The sequence below is a fragment of the Rattus norvegicus genome, chromosome 1 (genome assembly GCF_036323735.1).
Source record: "Rattus norvegicus strain BN/NHsdMcwi chromosome 1, GRCr8, whole genome shotgun sequence".
Lineage (NCBI taxonomy): Eukaryota > Metazoa > Chordata > Mammalia > Rodentia > Muridae > Rattus > Rattus norvegicus.
This window is the reverse complement of record NC_086019.1, coordinates 250,997,546-251,024,973: the sequence shown is the minus strand read 5'-3', so window position 1 is coordinate 251,024,973 and position 27,428 is coordinate 250,997,546. Positions and strand designations below refer to the sequence as shown.

General features: G+C 49.6%; 1 protein-coding gene and 1 long non-coding RNA gene across 7 annotated transcripts in view; one reads left to right on the top strand and one right to left on the bottom strand.

The window, feature by feature from the left end:
* Golga7b (golgin A7 family, member B) overlaps positions 1 to 25,706 on the bottom strand; it is a 30,902-nt gene extending 5,196 nt beyond the window's left edge. The window contains exons 1-6 of one of the 3 annotated variants that reach the window (XM_039080108.2): positions 25,580 to 25,706; positions 22,333 to 22,388; positions 19,248 to 19,364; positions 13,878 to 13,975; positions 7,886 to 8,169; positions 1,327 to 1,452 (exon numbers count right to left, since the gene is read on the bottom strand). In XM_039080108.2, coding sequence (XP_038936036.1) covers positions 1,327 to 1,452; positions 7,886 to 7,897 — 138 coding nt within the window. In that variant the 5' untranslated portion in view covers positions 7,898 to 8,169; positions 13,878 to 13,975; positions 19,248 to 19,364; positions 22,333 to 22,388; positions 25,580 to 25,706. Of the gene's footprint in view, positions 1 to 1,326; positions 1,453 to 7,885; positions 8,341 to 13,877; positions 13,976 to 16,449; positions 16,521 to 19,247; positions 19,365 to 22,332; positions 22,389 to 25,579 lie in introns of those variants that run through there. The other 2 variants (NM_001305219.1, XM_006231421.4) reach the window with 2 other exon arrangements.
* LOC102547392 (uncharacterized) lies at positions 16,588 to 27,428 on the top strand. 4 transcript variants are annotated; one of them, XR_010061375.1, is made up of 4 exons: positions 16,588 to 16,828; positions 17,853 to 18,091; positions 22,213 to 22,311; positions 27,224 to 27,428. It is a non-coding gene; the product is annotated as an uncharacterized LOC102547392 (long non-coding RNA). The 4 variants fall into 4 exon arrangements; XR_351076.5 differs by lacking the exon at positions 17,853 to 18,091 and having other exon boundaries at positions 16,601 to 16,828; XR_005495203.2 differs by lacking the exon at positions 17,853 to 18,091 and having other exon boundaries at positions 16,816 to 17,103.

The following is a 27,428-nucleotide window of genomic DNA, read 5'->3' as shown; positions in this document are numbered from 1 at the left end:
GATGTATGTGCTGCAGGAGCGTCAGTGTGACCAGGCTCTTGCAGCGCTTTCTAATAACCTTGGTGAGTCACTTCCTGCTTCTATCCCTGAAGGACTCTGCTGCTCCTGAAGCTCTGTGCGTGCGTGCGTGCGTGCGTGCGTGCGTGCGTGCGTGCGTGCGTGCGTGCGTGCGTATAAGGATCTGGTTAAAACACATTCATATTCGGGAGCTCTCAGGTAGGTGTAAACCCTTGCTTTGTTTCCCAGGTGATGCTAACCCTGGCAGCCATAGGGCACAATTTTGAAACAAGGGCTTAGTGGTGGTGCCCAGTGTTGGCTGCACATTAACAACTCTTGGGCACTTTTTAAAGGCAACGCTGCACTCCAGTCTCAGCCCCAGGAGGTACTGACTCTGGGAAGGGGAGGGCTAGGTCACAGCAGTAATGACTACGGCCATCTTACCCTACCCAAATAGATGCCTCGTCTGGTCCCCCATTTCCCAAAGCTCACACATGTCCCCAGTCCAGCCAAGAGTGGAAAGGCATAAATAGCCAGCTACTGCCCAAGCAGGATCTAAGAATCACTCAATTCCAGCTCACCTGAGAATGCCTTGTTTAAAAAAAAAGAAAATTGAAGTCTGACCAATTGTAGTTAAAATCATTTTTAGTTAACTTTTAAAAAGTGAATTTGTGGATTAAGGCATAAAACACTACCAGTGCCTAGGCTCCAGTTTCCAAAATTCTGACTGGAATTCTTTGGGACTTACTGAGTTTTTTTCAGCCCCCCTCGCCCCGCCAAACGTTCTGGTGTGTGACCAAACTTGGGGACAGCTGCCAACAAATGGAGATGCCTACACCACAGGCCAGCAACTGAATCAGCGAGTGTGGGTGACACCTAATCTCACCCACTAGGACTCAGGAATTTACATTTGTTTAACAAGACTTCTAGTGAATTCTCATGCCAGCGTAATTTGAGGTGCTGGACTGAAACAAGTCTGAGGTGTTTTGTTTTGTTTTTTGTTTTGTTTTGTTTTTCAGAGAATTTTCTGTGTGGAAATGTAAGACAATACAACGGATTTATCATTCTTCCATTTGAGGCAGCTGAACAAGTCATGCATTTTGTGATATTATGTGTCATGTATAACTGGATTTAAAAAAAAAAAAAAACACTAATTCTCAGCGCCACCACAGGTAGAGCTCATGTTTAGAGAAAGGTGTCCTCAGGGGTTGGGGATTTAGCTCAGTGGTAGAGCGCTTGCCTAGGAAGCGCAAGGCCCTGGGTTCGGTCCCCAGCTCCGGAAAAAAAAAAAAAAAAAGAAAGGTTTCCTCACCCAAAAGGTGCCCTTACCCGGCTATCCAGCTCTGGTGGGAATTTGGTCTGGAACTGACAGACGGTGCCGTCACTGTAGTCTCTCTGGATAAAGACCTTGGTGGCCAGTGAAGCGCTTCGCCTGAGCTCCTGAAGGTTGTGGACCTAAGGAGATGAACAGGGGACACATGCTTAGGTGACCATAGTCTCAGTGCACTGACATGGAGGGCTCTCCAGCACCACTGAATCCTGGCACACAGGGAGAGGCTGGCCACACAGCCTGGCTCGGGGCGGGGGGGGGGGGGGGGGGGGGGGCTAGGGAAGCAGGCCTCCTGTGGTTCACGTGAGGAGCTTCCTGAAGCCATCATAGTGTGTATACAGAAGCCTAAAGAAAGAGCAAAGCTGAACCAAAATGAGTCACTCAGAGCTGTCAATCACAGCCGAAACAGATTTTAACACGGAGAAGTGAGGCCCAGTGGCAGCCGGCCCTGTGCTTGGAGAGCTCAGCACAGACAGAGATGGAAGCCTGAGGCCCTGCAAGCGGAATTCACAAGCAGGCTGGGGAGTGGAGCATGTGGGAGAGGGGAAACCTGGGATGTATCCCTGAACTCCAAGGGACTCCAGGCCAAGTTCAGGAAGTCCAGGAAGCACCCGCTATGTTTTCTTAGCCCAGAAAGGGGCCTAGAAATGGCTTTTTATCATGAGATGACTGAGTATAAAGTAGACTGAGGCCAGGTGCTGAATTAATAGCATTCCTTGGTAGGAAGGAAGGTATGGAGTGACTTCTGTCTCTCCATCCAGTCAGAAAACTTGACATTGACCTGGCCCTGGAGGGGAGTATGCGCTATACCACAAAAGAACAAGGTCTCTTTCTTCTCTCTCTCCAGCCTCAGTCACTCAGTCACTGGAAACAAGCACACCATTGGTGAAGTACACCCAGCATTGGAACCACGTGGAGACCAGGCCCTGAAGGCAGAGGGAGGGAACGCTAGTTCATCCTGTGTAATTAAGCTGAACCCATTCAGTCACTTTGCTCTCGTTTATTGAGTCCCTACTAGTGCCAGGCTCTCCAGACGCTGAGCAAAAGTCAGTCTATGGGCTCCGGGGAGGAAGACAAGTCAAAGCCTAATGAATTAGACCGTGATGAATGGTTGAAACAAAGTCACATTTACTCAGGGATGCTTATGTGGCCTTCCTGGAGACTGCATGGAGTCCTAAGGGAAGGTCAGGGATACGCAGAGATAGGGGCTGGCCAGAAGTAGAAAGAGGGGGAAAGAGTGACCCTGGAAAGGGGAGTAATGAAGACATGGTCTGCTCCAGGGGCGTGAGGCAACATTTAGCATGACCGAAGCCGGTCTGCAGAATAGATGCAATCAGTGGGAGACAAACGTGCACTGTGGTCAAGGGTGAGATCACAAACAGGGAGGGTCTCTGCCAACGGGAAGGATTTCAGGTTGGAGATGCCGAAAAGCAGAGAAGACTCGAGAGAGATTGACAAGACAGAAGGAGTGGATGATTGGTGGGTATATCAAGGTCTTAGAAATGTAGGAATCAGAGAGCATTACATAAGGCTCTCCAAAATTCAGGTAAATGTTGCTTCAAGCAAGATGTTTGATCTCAAAGTTTGGGAAATGAAGTAAATGGCATGTAAGTGCTCCTCTTGTCTCGACATTTCTTGATTCCACTAGACAGGATCTTTGTTGAAAAAGTCCCCCTTTTAATATCTACTAAGATCCTACGATAACTTTGGAAAATCCATGCTTTAAATCAACATGCTTTAGTAATACAAGTTAATGATCAATGTGTCCACTCAGCCTAGTTATTGTTTTACCATAATGTATCTGAGAGAGGAAAGCGGCTGTGGCCCTCCCTTCCCTTCCAAAGCCAGCAAGCAAGAGCTAGCCATGAATTCTTTAAGCTCCAGAAGGAGCCCTCTGACCGTTTTGTAGGAGTGGGTAAGCCTAAGGGACCCATTGGATGGGTCTCTTTCTGTCATAGTTCAGGGTAAAAATAAAAAAGTGCTAAACCACAGAAGGCAGTGGTAAGAATGGAAAGGAAGCAGAGACAATTGCTCCAGTCACTCTGCCCCAGACCTGGCTTCCTGCCACAGGCAACATCCTTTGTCTGAACCTACACACACACACACACACACACACACACACACACAGCTGTGTACACATAGATGCAGGTGCTCCCATGACCCATGATGGTATGTCTCTTAGTGACTGGCTGGCTGATGACCAACTATTTCTTCTCCCTCCTAAGAACACAACTAAGTTCATTCCAAGACTCCCTCGCCCGTGGGCGTGGCCACACACCGAGTAAAATTAGTGGAAGTGTTGAATATCTGATTTGACTCAAACAGACCTGAAACTCCTCCCTTCCCCCAGAAACCAGAGGAGCCAGGCAATTAAAGACAATGGGACTGGAAAAGGCCTGAGTCCCTAAATGACCACTCAGAGGACATATGCCTGCTGTTTGCAAGCGCTCCATTCAGGACTCTACTGAGAAGGAAGTAATCTTCAATGAGTAAGATGTTAGGTGGTGTCTTACATAATACTACAGACCTATTTTCTCTTGACTGATTCATTCACTCTCAAGTCTCTAGCAACAGCTGTATTCTGAGCCCAAGAACCTTTCCTGGCTTCAGGTGACTGAGCATCTGCTTGTCCCTGGAGAACGTATGTTGGTCTGGAGAAAGCAGATGAGATTCGATTTACACGTAAGAGTCAGGCCGACATGTTGACACACACAAATCACAGTGTCTGGCACAGACGGTGAGGAGCAGGATTCTAGGCAAGTGAGGGCCTCATGGTTTGCTCCATTGATGGTGGCTCCATCCAGAAGTACCAAGGGGTGGAGCAAAAGATGCATTGCTGGTCATGGCCGCAGGAAACCTGATCTTGGGCAGTATAGCCCTGTAAATGTCTGCCCTTCTCTGGCCCCCATTTCTTCAAAGATACTAAACAGGAGCCCCATAATCATAACCCCTCCCATATCTGACTTGAAAGAAACCTTATCAGGAATGGAGGGCAGAAACATTTCCAGAGGTAGAGCAGTCAGTGGGCTGGGTTGGGTCTGTGGCTCATAAGAGAGCTTATGCCTGTGTCTGTTAGAGAGCCAGCCATTGCCATTAAAGATGGTGCAACTAGGTGCCCGATGCTTCTAATTTTTTAAGGGAAGCCACAAATCCAGAATTTCTTAATATCAGCTACTCTGGTTTCTAAATATTTCTGATAATTTTTTTAAGAGCGCAAGCACTAACGTGACTAAATAAGGCCACGCGTGTATGAAGACTTAACTCCTATAGCTCTAGTTTGAGAATAAAGATGGAGACAAGAGCCAGGTCCCAAGCACTTTCTATCCAGCTTCTTAACCTTAGGGAAACAGGAAAGAGTTGTTACAGCCACCCCCAATACTCCCCGAGGCTATAAGCTCTGTCTTCCCTGGAAAGTTCCTTCTTAGTATTTTTCCAGGGGTGTCTTAGATGTTTGTGAGAACTGAGCTACCCCCTCAATCTCACAGCCCTCAGCTCCGCACCCCCATCACCACACCCCAGCCTCTTGGCAGCTGAGGCCAAGACCAAGGGTGTTTCATGAGGAGGAAAACCGGGGCTGTGGGCACCATTTCCCAAGCCACGGTGTAACAACTGAAAGGAGACTTTTAGAGGTAGAGCACAGCATGTGACATAGCACATCTCTGTACACCTGGTAGTCAGTCCCTCAGGCTGGGCTTGCACAGGGCAGCCACTGGAATGCAATGAGCTCCTAGGCCTGCTATGCCCAAGACAAACAGGAGGCCCCGGCTGGTCCACAGATCCATCCTCACTAAGAACCATCTCGCTCCATAAGGTGCAGGTGAGGCCCGGCTCAAGAATCACGAGATGGGCTGGGTGGTAATAGGACTGCAGATCCTGAGTCACTGCAGCCAGGTAGGGCCTGAGGGTGGAAGCCTGGGCACAGGGCCACCCTTCTTCTCAGCCTACACTCAGGCCCGAACTCAAGCCAGTGACTCAGAGATCAGACCTCCAAATACCCTGCCTGGGTAATGCTACCTGGGCACACTTAAATCGTCTCCAACCTGCCCAAACCCACTGCAAGACGCCCGTCCCACAAGGGCTGCTTCCCAGTCGTTCTTGGGCCATCTGGATTGTTCCCCAGGCAGACCCTGCTCCTAGTGACACACATTTGCAGAGGCTCACTGCTCAGGAAACAGGCCCAGTAAAGCTCTCCAAATGAGGTCAGCAAACTGTCTTCCCTCTTCTGTGTTCCTCCTGCACACACCCTTCCCCTGACGCTAACTTCTAAACAGAAATCAGGAAGCAAAAATTTCAGCTTCCATAGGAAGCTGTCTTCTCCCTCCCTCCTCCCCACCCCCCTCCTTTCTTTTCTCTCTCTCTCTCTCTCTCTCTCTCTCTCTCTCTCTCTCTCTCTCTCTCATCTCCTCCCCCTACCCAGTTCCATTTCCTCTTTAGAAAGCTAAGGAAATGACTATGGGAACTTAGAGTGAGGTTTTCCTTCCCCCAACAGGTTTTTCTTGGCAATCTCGATCCAATCCTAATAGTAAAAAAAAAAAAAAAAAAAAAAAAAAAAAAAAAAAAAAAACAGCCGAGGGGGATGAGTCACCCCGGCCCAGACACCATACATCCTGTGCCTTGGCAGAATCTGAGTCTCTTCTCTCAGCACCGACAACAGAGTCCAGCCAAGGCCAAGCTGTCCATCCTAGACAGTCTTCTGTCCCTCTGCCTTCAAGATGGTCAGTCAGGGAACCCAGGTTCCTCTAGCCCAGTGGCCCTAATGCTGTGACCCTTTAATAGAGTTCCTCATTTCGTGTGTGGTGACCCCCAACCATAAAATTATTTTTGTTGCTACTTCATAACTGTAATTTTGCTACTGTTACGAATCATAATGTAAATATCTGATGTGTCTGATGGTCTAAAGGAGTTGTGACCCACAGGTTTAAAGCTTCTGTTCTTGCTCTTTCTAACATGTCTCTCCTCCCTCCAAAGCCCTGACTCAAGACCCCTAGAACTCTAGTAAGCATCACACTGGCTAGCTGCATACGCTATCCTCGATGCAAACCGTGAAGGTAGTTGTCATGGGAGCAAGAAGAACTGTTGTCTTAACACTGCAGTTGAATCATCTGTAGAATGAGGTAATGAAGCCTTCTCTGACTCCTTCACCCGGCTGAAGCAAGCTTCCAAGCCTCAGTCCACTCGTCTGTTAATTGCAGATAATAACACCGTCCTTGCCCACTTCACAGAGCTGCTCACACACTCACAGCCATTCTGTGTGCCATGGCGTTGTACCTACAGAGGCATTATGAGCAGAGCCTCTCCCAAGAGAGAGTCATCAAGCCTACTACCAACAGCTTCCTGGAAACCTGGCCTCAGCCAAGAAGTGTGAGTCTGAGGGTAGACTGTGTGTGTGGGTCACCGCAGACCTGCAGGGGAGAGACTGTAGGACAGACAGGCCTTCTGGGGTCCATCAGACCACACTAGGGACTGCTGCTGCGGTCTGACAGGCCTGCCTGCCTGCAGTTGGGGTTCTGGCAGGACATGGATCCCCTAACTTCGTGTTGCATCAGCAGATAAGCAACGCCAAGCCACATCAGGAGATCCAGTGGAATTGTGGCAGGAGCACTTGGTACTGATGTCATACCGCTCGCCAGGATCCCAGAGGCACCGCACAGAATCATTCACCGACCTTTGCTCTCCTCCTTGGCAGAGTTCCAGTCAGGCTGGAAATGGGGAGGCACCACAAAAGACAACAGCGGCAGAACTGGGAAGACCCAGTGTGCTGCTACGCTCCAAAAATTCAAAGAAACTTTCAGCTCTGCTGTTGGCATGCTGTGTGGGTACCGAGCCAATCCTTTCTTCCATGTGTGAGTTTCATCATGAGTAGAGAGATCTCCCAGGGGAGGAGTAACCTCTGGGGGTAGAGACAAAAGTCCTGACTTCTTACACATTACGCCAAGATTTTGCCCTTAGCTAACAGGTCGCTTGGTCTAGAGACACACCGTGAAGAACGCAGTCTCTCCCTACACACGGGCAAATGTGGATACTCTGGGACCAGCAACTCAAATGAAAGAAGAATGAAACTCTCAAAAGTGGGGGCTGGTACAGGAGATTCATTAAAACCAACCCTCTGGGTTCTGGGCCTGAGCAGGTCTTTGTCCACGTTCTCCTCTTAAGGAAATATGGATGTGAAGGAAGGTCTGTTTTCCCTAGTCAAGCCTCTGGGTTAGAAGCAGGATACTGCACCACATAGCAACAACAGCAGTAGGCCACCTTCCTTCCCCTTACACAGGTGTGCAGGGATCTCCACCTCTGGGGAATCAGAACCCTGTGTTCAGAAGGGGAAACCCCAACCCAGCGGGGACCTGGTGTTATTGGTAACAAGTAGACTCCCGGGGCTCAGGGTGGCATGAGCAAGATTGACATGTCGAAGGTGAGGGGACCACTCCATACCTCCCCCCATGAACCCGGGGAACCACCCCCTACCCTCATCCGCCCCCGCCTTCTCCTCGTGCCCAGTCTGCCCCTAGTGGGGAATCATTCCCTGCGGCATTGCCTGCGGGTTAAGGTGCTGGCCCCTACCTCAGTGGCCATCTTCCGGGCGTTCTGACCAGTCCTTGGCTGCTGCTGGGCTGGTCCAGGGGGGCTGTCCGCGGTGCTGATTTGAAGAGCGGTCAAGGCCAGCGGGGGCCTGGGCGCTGTCCGCGGTACTGATGAGATCGCCGAAACCCGTAGAGTGTTCCTGCGAGCCGAGGGGTCCCTGAGAGGGGGTCTGCGCTGTCCACGGTGCTGACGCGGGAGCCGGGCCGGGGAGGCGAGGCCGCGCCCGAGGCTCCTCACCGCTCGATCGCCTGCTGCCAGGGCTCCTGCAGGCAATGGCCCGGTTTTATCTTTGACAGCGGCAGCAGCGGCGGGCACGGGGGCGGCGGGGGAAGGAGGGGCCAGCGCCTCGGCGGGCGGGGAGGGGGAAGCCGCGGCCCCCAGACTCCGGCACCCGCCGGAGAGGAGCCCCGCCCGCGGCCACCGGCTCCGCTCCCGCCCCACCCCGTCCCGCCCCGCCCAGCGTCCCGCCTCTCCTGCCTGCCCTCCCCCAGCAGGAGTGCCTAGAGCGTTGCGCTAGCTTCCACCGCCTCCGGGGACTTCCAGAAGCTGGAGAGAGAAGCTGGGCTCTGCCGCAAGGCACCCGGGCCTGCGATGTGGAAGTCCCGACCATCCACAGGCCGCCAGCCTCTACCCTTCCAAATATCTTCAACATCTGACTCTAACCTTCCCCCATCCTGCCCCAAGCACTACCCGGCCTTCTGTGGATATCCCCTTCTCTTTTTTCTCCTTTCCACTTCCTTGAACCCCATTAGCTAGAGGAAAATGCTGCAGATATGACAGAACATTTTCTTTAAATACTTACGCACATTTCATCCCCAGTTTCCCCCTAGGGTCCCTTCTTTCAAGACGCTCCATATGGAAGCCATTCTTTCCTTATGGTCCTCCTGGTCCAGGTTCCATCCCTTACACTTCTGTCTGCCTTCCGCCACCCCAGAGTTTATACACACTCCCCCAGTACCCAATTACCACCAGCAGTGGAAAACCACATGCCGAACCGGTATGCCCACTCTCCAAGGTGGTAATTTGGCATTAGGCCTTCCAAACAAATGGCTTATCTACTTAATAAGCAGAGAGGAAACCCCAACACAGGTGTCTTTGAACACACCCATAATAACCTCAGATCTGTGTCTGAGGGGAGCTGGGTATTTCCTCTACAGCCTGGCTGCCCACAGGTCAGCAGCCCAGCCATGACATAAGACTGGACCACATACCTCAACAGGTAGCCAGAAGACCTGGCTCCATTTAGGGCTTCTCCCGATTTCCCACCTTGAGTAACTGTCTCTGAGTTTATGATCCTCTTTCTGCAGGATATATTTGTTGAACTTCACTAGCTGGGGTCCTTTCTTTTCTTTTCTTTCTTTTTTTAAAAAAAAATCAAATTTCTCTTTTAAAATTTCCAAGCATACAGGAGAAGTTGGGGGGGGGGGACAATCTGTACTATCTAACTACCTCGGCGACAATATTTTTAAATTTGACTTGTTGGCTTTACTGATAGAAGCGGGAGCGAGGAGATGTGAGAAATTTGACTAGATTATTAGAAAGCAATAGATTCTACAGCTTCATCCTTAAATACTTCAGCATTCGTCCCCTCGGAATAAGAGCATTTTTCTAAGCCAGGTGTGAGGGTGCACACCTTCAATCTCGGAGCCCATGATGTGGGTGAAGAGACGTGAGACCTCGTCTCGAAATGCAAAATGGCACTCTCCCATGCAACCACAATATCATTATCATGTCTTTTAAAATTCCATGGTAACCCTACTATCTTAGGATGGTTTGTTACCCCAAAGGCATATTAATAGCATTTTTTCAGCAGAACTTTTTATTTTTAATACCAAACATTTATGGATCACTTAATGTGTGCCAGACGGTATGTTCCACACGGTGCATGTATTTTGAAATCCTGACAACTGCTGTGAGTTACAATTTTTTTTTATTCTTTAAATCTCTGTCTCCTCTCTCTCTCTCTCTCTCTCTCTCTCTCTCTCTCTCTCTCTCTCTCTCTTTCTCTCCCATGTGTGTGGGGGAGTGGATTTATACTCTGAGTGCCAGTGTGTGGATGCCACAGAGCCTGTGGGGAGGTGAACAGACGACAACCTTAAATGCCACTGTCAATCTACACCTTTCATAGGGTCTTTTGTTTGCCACTGCACAGAACCGGTAACGGGCCTATCTCAGCAGATGAGCCCTGGGTTGCAGGCACGCCATATCTGACTTTTTTTTTTTTTACACAGACCTTGGAAATCTGAACCCACTCCTCACTGTTCCATAGCTATCACGTTAGCTGCCAGGCCACCTCGCCAGCCCCACTTCCATATTCTTGTCACCTCTTCAGTGTTTCAGAATAAGATGCCCAAGGTCTCCCATAAGAAGAATCTAGACAGTCAAGCATTAAACACTGTGTGTGGCCTGTCCCCTAACTACACTTTCTCTTTCTAGTACTTTGTAGAGCATAAGCTGACAGAGAACCTCCACCTGCCAATGTTTCATAAGAGCACACTGGGTCTAAGGATAAGTGACAAAAACAGTGACAAAAACAGCTGAGGGCAGATATTCTGGTCTGCCCCATAACTCTGCAAGTGTTTTGATATTAATGCACAAACTGAGATTGTCTATGAATCCACAAAGCTCATTGAGAGATTGTCTATGAATCCACAAAGCTCATTGCTAACAAGTGAGCCTGTCGTCTAGTGGTGTCCAGTGGAGATTTTAAACCATTCCTTACTCTCGCCCAGAAGAGTGTCACTATCCCCCTCGTTGACTTCAATCATATTAACTTGACCGTCATCTGGAACCCTGCTGCTCACCCGGTGGCTAGAGGAAAGGCATTCAGCAAGCCCGCCCATTCACGGTCTCTTCTCTGAGTGCTTACTGAGTCCTAGATTATAGAGACTTGAGACACAGCAATGACTGTTCGTGCAACACATGAGAAAATAAATTCAGTGCAGAGCGTGGTCATTGCTAGAAAATAAAGGAGCTTGGGTATGGACCTGGGGTCAAAGGTCAAAGGTCAAAGGTCGGGGATTTCTGAAGAAATACTCAGGGGAAACTTTCTTAATAAGGACAGATGTGGGTTGAGGTCTGAAAGAAAGAGAGAAATGAACATACAAATGCCTAGGAAAAGAGCAACAGGGTAGAAAGGACAGAGTTCGAGGACCCTGAAGAGAAGTGGGCCTGATGTGTCTAAAACTTAATTCCAAACCAGAGTTCGTAGAATGGTGGGCAAAGGAAAGAAAGATGGGATGTTGTTGTTGTCTTTGTTGGTGGTGTTTAGTGGGAAGTAACAGTGGTGGTGGTGGTGGTGGTGGTGGTGGTGGTGGTGGTGGTGGTGGTGGTGGTGGCGGTGGCGGCAGCAGCGGCAGCGGCAGCGGCGGCGGAGGTGGTGGTGGCGCATGCCTTTAATCTGTACTTGGGAGGCAGAGGCAGGTAGAGGCCTCCATGAGTTTGAGGCCAGCCTGGTCTACATAGCCAGTTCTAGGACAGTCAAGGATATACAGAAAAACTCTGTCTTGGGAAACAAAAGAAAGTGAGAAGTAACCAGGATTTTAGGGCCTTGCAGACCCAAGATCAAGAAAGTGAGATGGTAAGTCGTAGTGGAAAGTTTGGGGTGGAGACACTGACATTCTCTAACTGTAGTCTTTTGGATTTGGTCTTGTATGCTGGGGTCGTTGGAAAGGTGAAGTTGGAAGCTTTGAGACCCATTAAATTAGCCAGGACAAGGTGGAGAGAGAGAGAGAGAGAGAGAGAGAGAGAGAGAGAGAGAGAGAGAGAGCGCTTAGAGTAGGGTGTGACACTGGAGGTAGCTAGTAATCAGGTTCTAGACACAGTTGGAAGATAATGTGGTGACGGCATTTGCAGAGTTTTAAATGCATGATCTGAATGAGTCCAAAAGTATCCCAATATTGAGATCAGAGAGACACCTAAAAGTGAAGAGTTTCAATCTACTGACGAGACGGAGTGGGAGCCAGGGACTGAGTAAGCCCTGAAGTGCGGTTTGAATTGTGTTCGGCTGAATTAGGTCTGAAGTTTGAAGTAGGGAAGAGTAAGAATTATGAATAAAACTTCTAGGCCTTTCCAGATCCAACCAGTCATGGTGATACATGCCTTTAATCCAAGCACTTGAGAGTCAGAGGATTTCTGTGATTTAAAGCCAGCCTGGTCCACATGGTAAGTTCCAGGCCAGCCAGAGCTACATAATAGTGACTCTGTCCCAAACTTCCCATCCCTCAAAAATGGACTATTTAAGGAAGACGTATGGCCAGAAAAGTTGTCAAGAACTAATCCTCTTCTAGACTAGAAGACAGAAAAGACTAAAAAAGAGATAGCCAAGTCCAAAAACCAAAATAATGGCACCCTGGAAGGACACCTTACTCATACTACCGTTGCTCCACAGATCCTAAAATAAACAATGCCCCATGACCATTGGTTCCACAGCAGAGAAGTCACTGAAAACCTTGAGAAAGGCTGTCAGTGGGACAGAATGTTCTCCTGATTAGAATTTTTGAGTTAGAATGAAGAGAGGACGCAACAACCTTGATAGTAGCATGGTTGCCTGAGAAAACCAGGAAGGTTCCTTGTGAAGATGCAGACACTGGAGTGTAAAGGGTCACTGACACAAAGTCAGGTGGAGGGGGAAACATCAAACATCAGTGGTCAGAGAAGAGCAGGCAATTTCAGAAGCAAACTCTTTTTTTTTTTTTAGACAAGGTCTTATTACATATCCTAACTGGCCCACTCTATCTAGACCAAGCTGGTCTTGAACTCACAAAGATCCTCCCGCCTCTGCCTCCAGAGTGCTGAGATTAAAGACAAGAGCCACCACACCAGGCTGGAGTAACAGAGAGTGAAGTACAAGGAAGATCCAGAGGCCATGACCAGAGGGAATCCCCAGTTTTCCACCATGGGCAATGAAGGAAGTACACCAGTGGCCACGGATGCAAGCTGCTTAGATGCTGCACCATGAAGAAAGACAAATTCTATTCCAAGTTCCACTTCAACCAACCACAGTCTTGACTTAGCTCAACCAGTCCATTCAACCTACAAGGGCAGAGAGAGCTTGAGAGGCACCAGGAATGATGTTGCCTCTTTCCTGGGAGTCTTTCCACCTACATTGTAGGACAAGAACTCTATGACATTGGAGTCATCTATGCAAGCACTGAGGGTCCCTTTCAGTGTCTAACTTTGTTGACAGAAAGAGACCTTCCCAGCCTCTCCCCACTTTTCTGCATGGCCTCCAGGGTAGTTGTGCCAACCTTGATGGATCTCAAGCCTGGAAGGTACGGTGAGAGGAGAGGACCACAGCACGCTGACTCAGGCCGAGCTAAGACACCATAGGATGGAATGTTCCCACACCTTAGTCATTTGGGCTGTAACTCTAGAGGCAGAGAGGCCTTGAGATTTAATCTGACATCATTATTATCCAGACGCCTTGAGACAGCCCAGTCCCGTGCAGGAGCCTGGGTCTTTGATGTTTTTGTCATAAATTAATGAGTTCACCCACAAAATAACATCAAAGAAGATCTACTAACTAATTCACTGTTATCATCTTCCAATCTGCGGCTGCTTTGGAAAGCCTCCAAAAGGAGAATCGTGGCCAGAAAAAGAAACCAACTGAAAGATCTGGAAATCCTGACATCTGGAAAGAGATGAGAGGGGAAATCAGTCCTGCAGAGTGCAAAGGAGCCAGGGAAAACGCTGGCAAACCTCGGGAGGTGGAGAAAGGGGAGAAAGATAGGCCTAGGAGGAAAACAATTGCACAAATGCTTGGGGGGAAATTGTGGTCTGCAAAGTCTTAAATGGTGTCATTGCACAGTGCGCTGGAGACTGGGAGGAAGTGTGTGGCAGGAACGGTGTCTGGAGCCTGATTGCATGGGATGCAGCCTCTGACTCTGTTAGTCACTGTGGGGGTCATGTGATCATTCTCCCTCCCTCAGAGAGTAGCTGCCAAGTCCAGGAAGCTTTCTCTAGATCTTACCTGACTTCCAAACCGAGTCTTTGAGAAGAAAACAAGCAGATTTAGGTAGACGCCCTACTGGATGTCTGTAGCACTTCTTCCCAGCTCAGCGGGACTCTCTAAAGCACAGAAAAGATATCCACAAGCAATCGTCAGTTCATTCAGTAGCAGAGGGAACATTTACTACCCACCAGTCAGAAAGATGAGCGTGGGGTGTTCCCGCCCCTATGCAAGCACCAAATTTCATCAGTGGTAACCAGGGATATGGTTGTGAGCATGATTTGTCCATCTAAAATGTACGATGAGGGACTGAAGAGGTGGCTCGACAGGTGAGGTGCCTGCTGTGCCAGCATGAGAACCTGTGTTCAGAACCCTAGCACCCACGTTAAAAGTAAGGCATGGCTATAAACATCTGTAACCCCAGTGTTGGGGTGAGGGAGAGGAGAGATAGGAAAATTGCTGGAACTTGATAGTCACAAGCTTAGAAGAAAAACAACAAGTCCAGATTCAGTGAAATAAACCCTGGCTCAGGGGAACAAGGTAGACATACTACGTACATGTGCGTACATAGCTATACACATATACATACATACATACATACAAACATACATACATACATACATACATCCTACACACACACCAAAAAGTGTGTGTTGACATTCAACCCCCATTATATTAAGAAAACCAAGTGGGACCTTTAAAAGGCTATTAAGTCTATGCCTTTAATGAAATAATGGATTAATGGGCTAGTGGGTTATCTTAAAAGTGGATCGGCCATAAAAGCCGGTCGGACCAGGTCTCTCCACATTCCCCATCTCTTAGCACACGATTCTATGTGCTGCCATAAGCCCTTGCCAAGAAAGACACTTTGACCTCAGACTAGAACCATGTTGCAAAATGAACATCTCTTCTTTTTAATGTACCCAGTCTGTGATGTGTCAATAGCAGAAAACCAGACTGGGAAGACAGGGGTGGTGACACATTAGCTATAATCCCAGCACTTGGGAGGTGGAGGCAGGAGTTCAAGGTCAGTGTCTGGTATATACCAAGCTCAAGGCTAACCAGGTCTACGAAAGACCCTGCTCCCAAACAATGAAAGACCAAGACAGTAGAGGTCTACAATGAATGCTAGCAGGAGATAGAATTTAGGCGGCGCCCTAAAAATATGTGGGATTTGAACAGTACCTTCAAGGATTAGTGTCAGACTTCCAGACAGCTGCAGTAGCTAAGAATGCTTGCATAGTATCTGAGAACTGCAGACTGAATGAAGCAGCAGCCAGGCAGTGACAGGGGCAACTAAAAGTCCCCAGAAACATGAATGAGGGGACAGCCCTAAAAATAGTGCCAGAGGAGGCAGACCATGACACATGTCTGCAAGCAGAGTCACTAGGTGACTAAAGCAACGTGGGATTGCGTCCTTTAACTCCCTACCCTCTCCTGTTCCTCTCTTTCCCTCCTCCTCCTCCTCCTCCTCCTCCTCCTCCTCCTCCTCCTCCTCCTTCTCCTCCTCCTCCTTCTCCTCCTCCTTCTCCTCCTCCTCCTTCTCCTCCTCCTCCTTCTCCTCCTCCTCCTTCTCCTCCAGGAAGGAGAGTAGGAGGCAAAGGTCACAGCCGTCAGAGGGAAATAAAGAGACGAGGATAACAGCAGAAAACTACTGATCAAAATGTTTACCTGCATTACAATAGCCACTGTGCTGGAGGCTGAGCGAGCCACCTTTGGGAGGATCCCACTGGAGCGTCAGTCATGAATGATTGACTGCAGGGTCTTAGGAGCACATCTAGTACACTGGCAGCAAACTTGGTAGTCACTACAAATTGCATCCACTTGAGAAGACAGTGAAAAATGAAGGGCATGATCTCAGGAAGTCAAGGCGTGGGCATAAAAGGGAACAGGTGCTTTTAAAGCATCATTAGTTAACCCGGATCATGCAGTTCAGACCAATTTTAGCTGGAGAACCCTTCACTCTAGCACAATCTCATATTGAAAGATCTATGAAAAACATGGAGGAGGTGGATTTGGATAAAGGGAGACACAACTCATTTGCTCTCTTACCACACTCCCACCCCTTCATTCATCCTCACCAAAGCTGCCAGGGCCTTTCCTCGCCAGGGCTTTGCAGAACGCAAGCCTGTGACTTTAACAATCCAGGCATACATGCCAGGCAGTGGTGGCACATGACTTTCATTCCAGCAGTCAAGAGGCAGAGGCAGAGGCAGGCAGATCCCTGAGTTTGAGGCCAACCTGATCTAAAGAATGAATCCAGGACAGGAAGAGCTATACAGAGAAACCCTATCTCAAAACAAAACAAACAAATCCAGACATACAGAAGGCTTTATAAGAAAAAGTAAGAGGTCCTACCCATTCTGCCCCTCACCCTCCACCCCTTAACCAAAGAGTGTTAAAGTGGCTGTTTCACTCTTTGGGGGATTTCTGAAGTTCTCCCAGTGCTGTCCTGTAAGTCTCTAGATGTCAGACTCGTGGTGTTTGGGAACCTTGTCCTGTTTTGGCAGAAGGGAACAGGACTCTTGCTGTTCAGGCAGGAGGAGAGAAGGCTGTCCTAACCGCCCATATCAGCCAGCACTAGAACTCCTACCTTATAGCCACGTGTCAAAGACTGCCAATCCAAAGCCCCCTTCAGCCACCCTACTCACAGACAGGGCTTTCCGGCCCCTGCCACATGCTTTTGGAACTCCTAGCCATTGATAGGTCATGAGAAGGGGATAGCGTTCCATGTTCCACCAGCCAGTGCCTGTTCTCTGCCTTTTCTCGAACTGTGTTCCTTCCCCGTCACTAAAAACCGTCACCTCTCTTCATCCAGGCTACAGGGCAAGTTCCGAGTCAGAGCAAGTTTTTGTTACGTATTCCGCATACAAGATGAAAAGAAACACCCATGATTCTTCAGGTCGAGGGTTGAGTGGGAGAACAGAGGTGGAACTCGGGTATTCCTGCTATACCTGATGCCATGGAAATGGGTCAGTGTAGCAGAAGGGCAAACAGAGCTATAGCAGGGGCTGGCTATTGAATGATGGGCACATGGATGCCCATGAGTCTTGCCTATGCTGCTCACTGGCCTGATGGCCGCTGGCAAGGCAGTTAACCTCTACAAACCCAGCTTCACCTAGGTCATGTGGGCACACTGTTTCCCACGTCACAGGAGCTTCATCAGGAGCAAAGGATTCAAAGGGGCTCTGAGAGGAGCCAGAAACAGCCCTGGCCTGTAGAAGGTCTTCAGTGAAGGAAGATGAGGGTGAGGATGAGAAGAAAGCCATTGGCAGCTGGAGACTGAGACCTGGACTATGACAGGAGCCCAAAGTCAGTCAGTCCCCAGGAGGGTGGATGAACAGTGTCAGGTCTCACAGGGAGTTTAAGAGCCACTGGATTGACAGGAATTACACCGTGGAGGAGGTGGGGAGTAAGGGGGAAGGCAAGGGGGGGGGGAAGGGTGAGAAGGAGAAGGACAGGGACAGAGAGAGAGAGGGAGAGAGGGGAACAGGGAGAGGAGGAGGGGGGAGGGAGAGGGCAGGGAGAGGTGAGAGAAGGGAGGGTGAGGAGAGGAGGAGGGGAGGAGAGGGGGAGGAGAGAGGGAGGGAGGGAGAGAGCAGTTAGGAGGAGCAGAGGATGCCAGAGAACTGAATAACAGGGAAGGAGGTGGGGGCGTATCAAAAGAGGAAACTCCATCAACCGGGACGTTTAGGCTGCAAATAGATTGTTCTATTAACACCGTTCGAGGAGCAGACATTTAACTAACATATGAAGTCTGGAGGGTAACGGCTCCAAAATTAGCCCAGTGGCTCACCTGTGTCCCCAAGAACCCAGGATTGTTCCATCCTTTCTCCACCAAATCCTGAGCAATTGACTTCTCCCCCTCAGCTGCAGCTTAGTCAGTCGCTGCTGTACCAAGGCCAAGGGAGGGCGGGCATACTTTCTTTTTTCAGGGAATTGATGTTTCCCAGGAGCCTTCTATCAGACATAGCTTGTTTCATTGCCCGTGTCTAGTACCAAGGGAAGCCAGGACACCATCAGACTCCAGAAGGGAAGGGAAAGGAAAAGGAGCTGGAAACAGACAGACTGGGGATGTGACCACCACCATCTGCCTTGCTATCCCGGTCTGAAATGTGGGAATCGTCACACTGAAGATGTCAGGAAAGAAGGGAAGGAGTAAGATCATAACAGAGGTGGAAAGGGCCCTGCTAGGAGAGGAGCAGGTTGTATCTTTCTCTAGCAAAAGCAAGAAGGTGAGTCTAGAAAGAGATTCTGAAAACCAAGCTTGTATCCCCTAGAAGACTAGTAAGTGCTTAAATGGCTGGGCTCTCTAACTCAAGGAAACAGATTCTAAAAAGAAGACAGTGTCTTTTCCCCCCAGCAGAATGAGACCAGGCGTAGTGGCTCACATCCGTAATTCCTCAGCTCAGGAAAGAGACAGAGGATGAAACGTTCCAAGCCAACCCAGCATAGATAGAGAGAGTCCCTGTCTCAACAAATTGAAGTAAAAGCAAAACAACACCCAAAAGGTGGCTGTTTTGGGAAGCACAGTGAGCCCCACTTTCTGAATCAACTATTCAAAGGATACACAAGGCAGACACGGGGAAGCAAAGGGGACATTTTTGTTCACAGGCCAGTGGTAGCATCAGCTGCCTCAGACATTTCGAAAAACAAACCATAATCTAAATTCCTCTTCTAGAGTCACAGCCCTGCGTGTGAGTGTCCAGTAAAAGAATAAGAAATCTGGAAACAACCAAAACATCCTAAGACTGGACGGCAAATAGTGAGGTCACTGTGGGGTGATCACTGTGGGGTGATAGCAGCAGCAACACACATTGCATTAATCTCAGAAGACGCTGTTCCCAAAGGGCAAGCATATCCAGTGTGGTTACTTATATAAAGTTCTACAGCACGCCAAAGCTAAAACAGCCTGCTACTTATGTTAATATAAATTAACATGAATGCAAAACTATCAGAGAGGAATACTACACACACAGACACACACATGCACACACACACACATACACATACACACATACACACACATACACACATACACATACACACACGCACAGACACACACATACACACGCACAGACACACACACACACACACACACACACACACACACACACACTCCAGATCCAAGCAAATGATTAGCTATAGGTAATCTTGGGGACAAGCATATGGAGACTTTACTCCAGGTAGGAAAGGAAACTTTTTCAATAGCTTACAGTACTGAGAGCATAGGGTTTTGTTATATTCTTATTCCTTATGGGTTACAAAGCCCAGCCATATCCTTTGTACTCGTGGAAATTTCAATGACAATAATTAAAAGAAAGAACACAGATCATCAAGGTGGGATGAGGCCTGCTGCAGCCTACCTTGATGAGGCCTGCTGCAGCCTACCTTTATAAACTCCGCTGCATCACTGTCTAGAATCCGCAGAGCCCAGAAGCCACAGGGCCAGGCTGGCTGAACTCTGACCACTTCAGTCTGGTGTCAGGTAGACTCTGTGAGCTCCACCTTTGAAAGAAAGAGAGGTGGAGTGGGGAGACAGCGGCAGGATGTCTAGATGCTTCTTCTTGGAGATTTCAGAGGTGAGACTAAGGAGAAGGACCCTGGCTCCCTACCTAGAGGCCTTGTCCTGAGCCAGGCTCAGCCAAGCCTCCTGCTTAGATCAGAAAGGGTACTCATAGCCCCATACCAACAAGGAGACTGCTGGCGTTAAACCAAATGGAGCACTCACCTCTCAGGCAGTGAACCTCCAACCTCAGCTCAAGTGTACAGACCTTCCACCCATCCCACCCAACAGACGCCCCTGCCAAGGTCTTGGTGCATCTTTCCTCTCCCAGAAAGCCCAGATCTTTTCCTGGGAGTGTCTTGCCTACTTCCAAGTCTCCACTTTAATGTCGATTTCTGGGAGGCCTTTCCTGGCCCCTCTCTTCACTCAGGGCCCTATGTCACTCTGCCTTCTGCCCTGTCACAGCTTTGAGCGCCCACATTACTAAGTCATTCTGTTTACGTCTTCCCGGTAAGCTCCTGGCTGCTCACCAGAGAATCACATTCTAAGCATCTTCACCTAGAGAGCACCTCAAAGCTCTAGTCAGGCCCAGGGCAAGTTCTGATTAACTTAAGGGAATGAATTTGCAGCTGGTAAAAAAGGCCAGTGGAATAGATTCCACTCGTGTTCCAGCTCAGAGCCCCTGCCCACCTCTTCTATGCCCCATCGGGCTAAACTTAGCTCTCTCCACCTTCAGACCTGTATCCAGACATCCAAGAAGAGAGGAAGTAAGGCCTTTCCAGACCACCCTGTTGCTGACAGATCATGGCTCTCCTCAGTGAGCACATGGACCCCCCCCCAACCCCCGCTCTTAATGAGATCTTTCCTTTAGCTTCTTGGCAGCCACTGTTCCAGAAAGATACCCCAAATGGGAGGATGTTCAGAGATGAAATGTCTGAAAAAATGTGTGGACAGAGCTGGAGTAATTACAGCGGATGAGAAGAGCCACACTTTGGCTTCTGCCAAGTTAAATGGGATCAGATCATTGTACTCGAGGCCTTCAAGAGTGTGAAGCCCTCTGAGGGAGAGGGTGCACCGGGTATGCTGTGGAGGGTGGAATTAGGTGAAATGGAACAGAAAGAATCCCTGGGGATTTTAGGCTTTGTGGTAGGAACCGTTTCCTCCCAGGAAAGCTGTGAGGTTGGGCACAGTTCTAACGGAAGGAATAGGTACCACCGTGGTGGCATTTAAGCCCACTGTGAACCAGACCGAGAGACTGCAAACACAGCTACCTCATTGGAGAAGGTTGGGGTCAAGGGTTGGCCAGAGGTAATCTGATGGTGGGGTAGTATGGTGGTCATTCGAACAGGTTTTTGGTCAGAAAGCTGAGTCCAGCCCAGCTGACAGCTTTCTGGCCCGTGACCATGGGCATGTGGTTTCTCGAGCCTGGGACCTTGATTTCTGCATCTGCGAAATGGTAACATCACTAGTGCTATAAAGTAAGTGGGGAGATGAGGCGACAGCTTGCGTCGGCTCTTGCTGGAGAGCCGTGTAAATGGAAAACACATTAGGTCTCGGTTCTAAGCCCTAAATGGAGATGCTCCTTGAATTTTGTTGGGATCCCATCCGTAGAGCCTGGGGCTTCAGTAGGCTCTGAGGTGCCATTTTTTTCCTATCACAACCGTGTTGGTGGTGGCAATCCTGTGCAGACAGCACAGCCTGTGGTGCTGTGAGCGTCTTGTGAGACTCGGCAGGAAAGCCTGGCCAGGCAGGTCCACCTCTTCCTCTCCTTTATTCTCAAGGCAGTGGAAACCAAGCAAATTGTAGCCTTCTGCTGATCCAGTGGACAGCAGGGCCCTTGGCCTCAGGTCCAGGGCCCCATCTCCTACAGAGACAGGCTTTCATTTAGGCCTCTGTGCAAAATGCTCTCCCAAAGAGTCACCCTTAGCTTAAAATTATCTTTGGGGCCGGGGATGTAGCTCAGGAGCAGAGCATTTTCTCAGCACTCGAGGAGACCCGGGCTCCATCTCTAGTACTGAAAAGAGAAAAGTACTATTAAGATTTCAGAGATAAGCCCCTCTCTGTCAGGTTTCGTGGTAGGTAGGAGTGTGACTGGGCAGGGTGATGAGGAGAAGCCAGGCCTGCCTGCAGGGGAGGACACCACAGCAGCTAAGGGTTGGCAGCAGACAGACCTGCTCTCTGAGCTCCGCTGGGAACACAGGTGATCCCAAGTTCTAAAACTGACCTGACCTCTGAACTTTTCCAGATACACATCAGAGAGGCCATGGCCTTCAAAAAAAATGTAAGAGGCCAGGATCCCAAAAGCACTGTGATCAAATTACCAAACGGGGTGAGAGCCGGAGCCGGTTCACAGGCCTGCCCTCTCCGGGTGGGGTTAGGAGAGAGCTCTCCAGGATGAGAATGGTGGTTGGAAAACAGAGCTGGGGAGACTGTGACTGCCCGGGGACAGCAGGGACAGAGTGGGCACAGGTCATGGAGGATTCACATCACAGGCTCATTTGGACTCAGAGACAAACCTTACTCTCTTCATCCCACAGCATCAGTGGTTCTTGTGACTTGCCTCACTAGTTGAGAATAGGGGTACAGGTCAAAACCCAGAAACAAGAAGTGAGAATTGGGCTTGCCCTATATTACCAGCACACTGGGGAGTAAGGGACCAAGGGAGAGAACCCCAGAGGAGCAGCAGGGACCCAGGCTCAAGACCTGGCTTACACTCCGACAAGATTTGTGGAATATAAAACTCCCTAGGTCTCTCTGGTCCTCAGGTTGTCTCTTATTAATGGAGTGTAAGCCTCGAGTTCCGAAAGGCTCTCCCGGACCTGACTCTCTGTCTGCAAATTCTTCCCACAGCTGCTCATACACATCTGGAAGTCTCCCTTTCTAGAGTAGCTTATATCCAGGACAGCAGTAACTCAGGATGCTCAAGGGTTCTCTGGAAAACTGGAATAGGTAAGTACCAGAAGGACTTACCCAATGTGGGCAGGGATCTCTCCCAGAGTTCCAGATTGATCCTCTTCACTGGGACCCTGGTTGGTCAGAAGGAAGGAACAGACTCATTATAATGAGCTATAGTCAGGCTTAGAGAGAGGGGTGCCTGCTTTGTGCCCCTGGCAGGTTCTAAAATCCTGCAGGCACAGCACTGGGTCACTCAATGAAAGCTCAGTTCTCAGGGGAAGCCAAGGCTCGCATCCTACTGCTACCTGCCTTTGCTGAGCCCTTGCTCCGCGCCGGGCCTAGCTAAGACCTCAGACACAGTGTTTCACTGAATCCTATGGCCTAGGTAGGGACATCTCTACTATACCTGTTTTATAGGTGAGCAAGGGAGTTAATGGGTGGGTCAGCTAAGCATAAAGTTGGGATCCAAGTGCTGGTTCATGAATCTAAGTCTCCTTCTCCCACCACCCCATGCCAGCCTCTCTAAATGTTGCCTCACAGGCCTGTAGCTCAACTGGCCACGCCTTATATGGAAGCACTGGGTCTCTTGAAGCTTCCAGAGGCAACACAGGACTCCGGGAATGTGTCAGAAAACAGACACTCCAACAGGTCACACCATAAGCCTATGGAATGTGGGCTTTGGGGGGTTTGATGGGTGCGGAGACTGGAACTCTTGGGAGGAGAGGGAACTCAGGGACACCAGCAATTGGGTGGTGCAGTCAGAGGGACCACAGGACTGTGTTTCATGCTTGGACACAGCCCAGAGAGCGGTCTGGAAAAAAACAGCTCCAGAAAAGGGGTGCGTAAGGTGGGAGGCTTGGCCAGAGTGTTCCCCCCAGAGATCCAGCTGCAGGGGCAGCCTCAGCTGCAGCCCTGCTCCCGGCATCTAAGGCAGGCCACCCAGGCGGAGGCTCCCGGGGCCCTCAGATGCTTTGGGATCTGGGGAATTCCTCAGGAATGAGATGGTGCACAGGCTGCCAGGCACCACCCCCAGAACTCAGTGAGCCTGGAGGGAGTGGAGGGGCTGTGTTCTGAAGCCATCAGGAATATCTGCAGGGGAGGAGGCTGTCTGGAGCTTGCTGCCTGCAGCTCCAGAGCTCCGGTGATGATACGGAGCCTGGAGGAAATGCTGTCCCGGAAGTGACAGAGATGCCTTAGGGCCCTAAGGGGCCAGCCCTATGCAGTAAGAGAAGATGATTCTACCTATCCTCTGGGTTCCAGAAATAATTCAGAACCAGCATTCCTAAACATCAGCTCTGATAGGGATAGAGTGAGACACAAAGTAGACAAAAAGTCCTGCCTCCTGGGTCTTTTATTCTAGTGGGAGAGACATGCAATTAATAATAGTAGTAGTGGTAGTAGTAGTAGTAGTAGTAGTAATAATAATAATAATAATAATAATAATAATAATAATAATAATAATGCATTAAAAGGGGAGAGAGCTGAGCAAAGGCAGGAAAGAAAGGAGCCGAGGCGTGCCGAAAGTGCATCTGCTTCACCTAAAGTTCATTTTTGATAGCATGGCCAGAGGCAAAGAAAACAGCAAATGAAAGGCCCCAAGGCAGGAGTTCAAGGTGTAGCAAAGAGGCCAGTGTGGCTGGAACCGAGCAGAGAGTAACAGGAGCAGCAGACACACGGGGACCGGAACAAGAATGCCCTGGAGACTTGTGAACAGAGGAGGGACACGGCCACCATATGCCTAACTCTCCCTCTTGCTACAGTGTTGGGGAGAGGCAGGAAGAAACTACGACCCCTTATTCAATAGCAGCGCCTAGTTTGGATGGCACCTCACTCAAGATGCCTGTTTACTGTTGTTATCCATTTTAAATCCCACAGCCCTGTGGCGGAGGGGGGCTTATTCTTCCCATTTTTCAGCTAAGGAAACTGAGGCTTGGTGAAGGTCAGAAAGAAACACTTCCATTCACCCTTCCAAACTGACCCGTCTCACCTCTCTAGCCAGGCAGTTTTCATGTGCCCCACCCTCTCAGAAAACATCTCCACTTCCCCAACTCATGTTTCCCACCATAGGAGCTTTTCACAAATGCTGCCTCAGTCCTGAGAACATTTTTTTCTCCCATATCCAGCTCCTGCACTCATCCCAACAGCCTCTGAGAGACAGACCCCTGGAGCGCTGTTTCTTGGGACCCTTCCCCCATAGCTCAAACACGGCAATCCACCCCAGAAACAGGGAGTATTACACCGTCCCACTGCCAGCCTCCCACACAACGAGAGCTCAAGGCTGGGGGTCACAGCGTATTTGCCTCAGTTTTCCCAGACCAGCAGGTCTCAGGTTCAGGTCCTGTGGGACTATTCTAGGTTTCTTCACATTTCTCAGGTGTAGTTTCATTCCAATTCACACATGCCTTCGTGTTCATTGGGGCACATGCCCAGACCTTGGGCAAATACATTCCGACCCTTGGGCACACAGGTGCCACACACTTTAGAATGGCACTCGAGAGTCAGGTGTGGTGACATGTGCCCCTAATCCCAGCACTCGGGAGACTGAGGCAGGAGGATCGTGAGCTGGAGGCCAGCCTGGGCCACACAGTAAATTATAGATCATCCTGGGCTATATAAATGAGACCCTGTCTTGAGAAAGAACTAACTAAGAATTGGAGCTGATACCCTTAAGGGAAGAGTGTGGCACTGAGGGGTCCCCGTGTGGTTAGAGTCACCAGATCCTTGACCAAGTCCTGCCCCTCCTCTTCCCCATGGCATAGCCAAGTGACTGGAACCATATATTGCTATCTTCACATATATGCTGTCCAGACTACATCTTCCCCTGTGAGTTCTGAAAGAGCTGGAGACAGCACAAACCGTAAATGCAGTGCTGACCCAGCTCGCCCCCTCCTTACCAATCATCCCACCCCAGGTGTGCTTCAGGGGTGCTCTGAAGGGGAAACCTCAAACGTCTCCCTTGAGTGTTGACTGATCTGCAATGGCCCCGAACAAAACGGCAACTAGCCGGCCAAGCCTTACTAAAATATGTTTCCGGTACATCTCGGACAGGCGGGGACTGGGTAAATACCCTGGAGTCTAATTTAGGAATGCCAGCCTGTACCTGCAGAGGAGACTCAGAACTGACTATCCAGACAGGGCCTTGTTGCTCTCCACACTCTGCCCCCTCGCCTCTTACCAGGGAGGTTCTGAGTCCTCGGCAGAAAGAGTCGTTCTAGGTCACCCAGAAAACTTAGCCCAAACTAGCTCAGTTTGCCTAGTTAGGGAGCCCTGGGGCTCCCAGTAGAAAGCTGAGGTGTTGGCACCTTGTCTGGGAAGACCTGACCTGCTATGTAGGCACCCCTTCCAGGCCTGTCAAAGTTCTTGCCGGCATTCCAGCTGCACCTGAGAAGAGGCACTCTGTAGAGGACAGCTAGCAAGCCTGGGTGCTTAAAGTCAGGCTCTGGGTGGACAGCCTGTGCCACCAAACCCCGTCGGGTTATTTATAAAGTGTTTTCAGATGAGTCAGACACACGCTGCCCAGTAAGTACCTCGGAGAATGTGCCAGAAGAAATGCTATAAATAGCGTGGATTTCTGGGCTCCCACTGACCCCCAGCAGCCTCCTCCTTGTAGAAGGGTAGGTAGGAGGATGGGACCTGCATTGGCTGGTCTTCCCCAATAGCAATCTGAGGTCGGCAGGAACATGAGTCCTGGCAGGCCAGTCTGTGGGCACAGATGGGAAGCCCGAGGCTGAGGAAGAAGAGCCTTAGCCAGGCATTTTATAGGCACAGACCTCTGCCCATTTCCTCAGTACCATTTCCCTGGAGGTCTTCCCACCCAGACTGACAGACATGCCCAAGAAGGCAGCCTGCACCCCAGCTCCCCACACTGGCAGTTCGCATCTCGATTCCCGATTCCCGAGTGTACAGCTCTCCACCTCCGCCCAGAGACCAGCTATTTATATCTCTCTAGAAAGGGAGACAGGGCCCCCAGCATCCCTGCTTCCTTCCCCCTCTTGGCAGTTGCTAATTACTTCCTCAGCTGGGTGCAGCCTGCTACCCTTGGCTGAAGCCACCAGGAACAAATGCACCTGTATTCAGATCAAACATCCCAGGGAGGTTAGACGCCTCCCCGCCCCCCCATATCCAGGCAGAGCATGACCACCCAAGGCCTGCCTCTAGGGTCAAGACTGTATACCCATAATGCACTATTGTGAGTCTCAGATGAGGGTGTTTAGAACCCACCCTGTCTTTTGTAGCCTCCACGCAAGCTAGAGGGGTAGCCTGCCACTCAGCTAGCCTGCTGTGCCTGGCCCTGGGCACAGCTCTGTGGGAAGAGGCGGGGAGGGCAGAGAGATGAATAAGCCGGCCCAACCACCCCCGAGGGAGGCAAACACATAAACAACTCATTATGCAGGGAGGAAGACTGAAGCAAGTGCTAAATTAAGGGACAGGCTGGGCACAGAGCCTGCAGGCCCTCGGTTCTAGACTGCTTCTTTATTTCTTATTATAATAAGTAATTCGTGATCATTCTTTACAAAGACTCTGTGTATGCAGATGAAAGAAAACTTATAATGTATTCATATACTATATTCATTATTCCATACCCAAAGGCAGCTATGTGCAGTCTGAGGACCGGACCGTCACACTTCGTTAAATGGAATCCAGACAGGTCTCAGATCTAAGGGTGGGGACCCTCAGCCTGGTTGTAAGATGCTCTCTAGAACGATGGAAATCATAGGAAATGAATAGAGGGGTTTCAAAGCAAGGAGATATTGGTAGTGTCACATATTTATAGGAAAATATTCAAAATGATACTGATGTGCAGAAAATGTATGGAAAGGCACACAGTAGGGCAGAGATTTAGTTCACTGGTAGAGCACCTGCCTAGTACAAGAGGCACTACATCGAATCCTCAGTACTGCAACCACGATCACAGTAAATATTAAATTTCTCAATTTATTTTGTTTTGTTTTGTTATTTGAGACAGAGCCTATCGACATAGTCCTTACTGTCCTGGAACTCACAGAAATCCAGCTGCCTCAGCTTTCCGAGTGCTGAGATAAAAGGTGTGTACCACGACATCACCCAAGGATACTACAAAATTTTTAAATGCATTCACTAAAGGGTAAATATAAGTAAGCTAGCCTCAGAGAGAGAAGAGGAAGAAATAAAAAGTCTTTTGTCCATAGAAA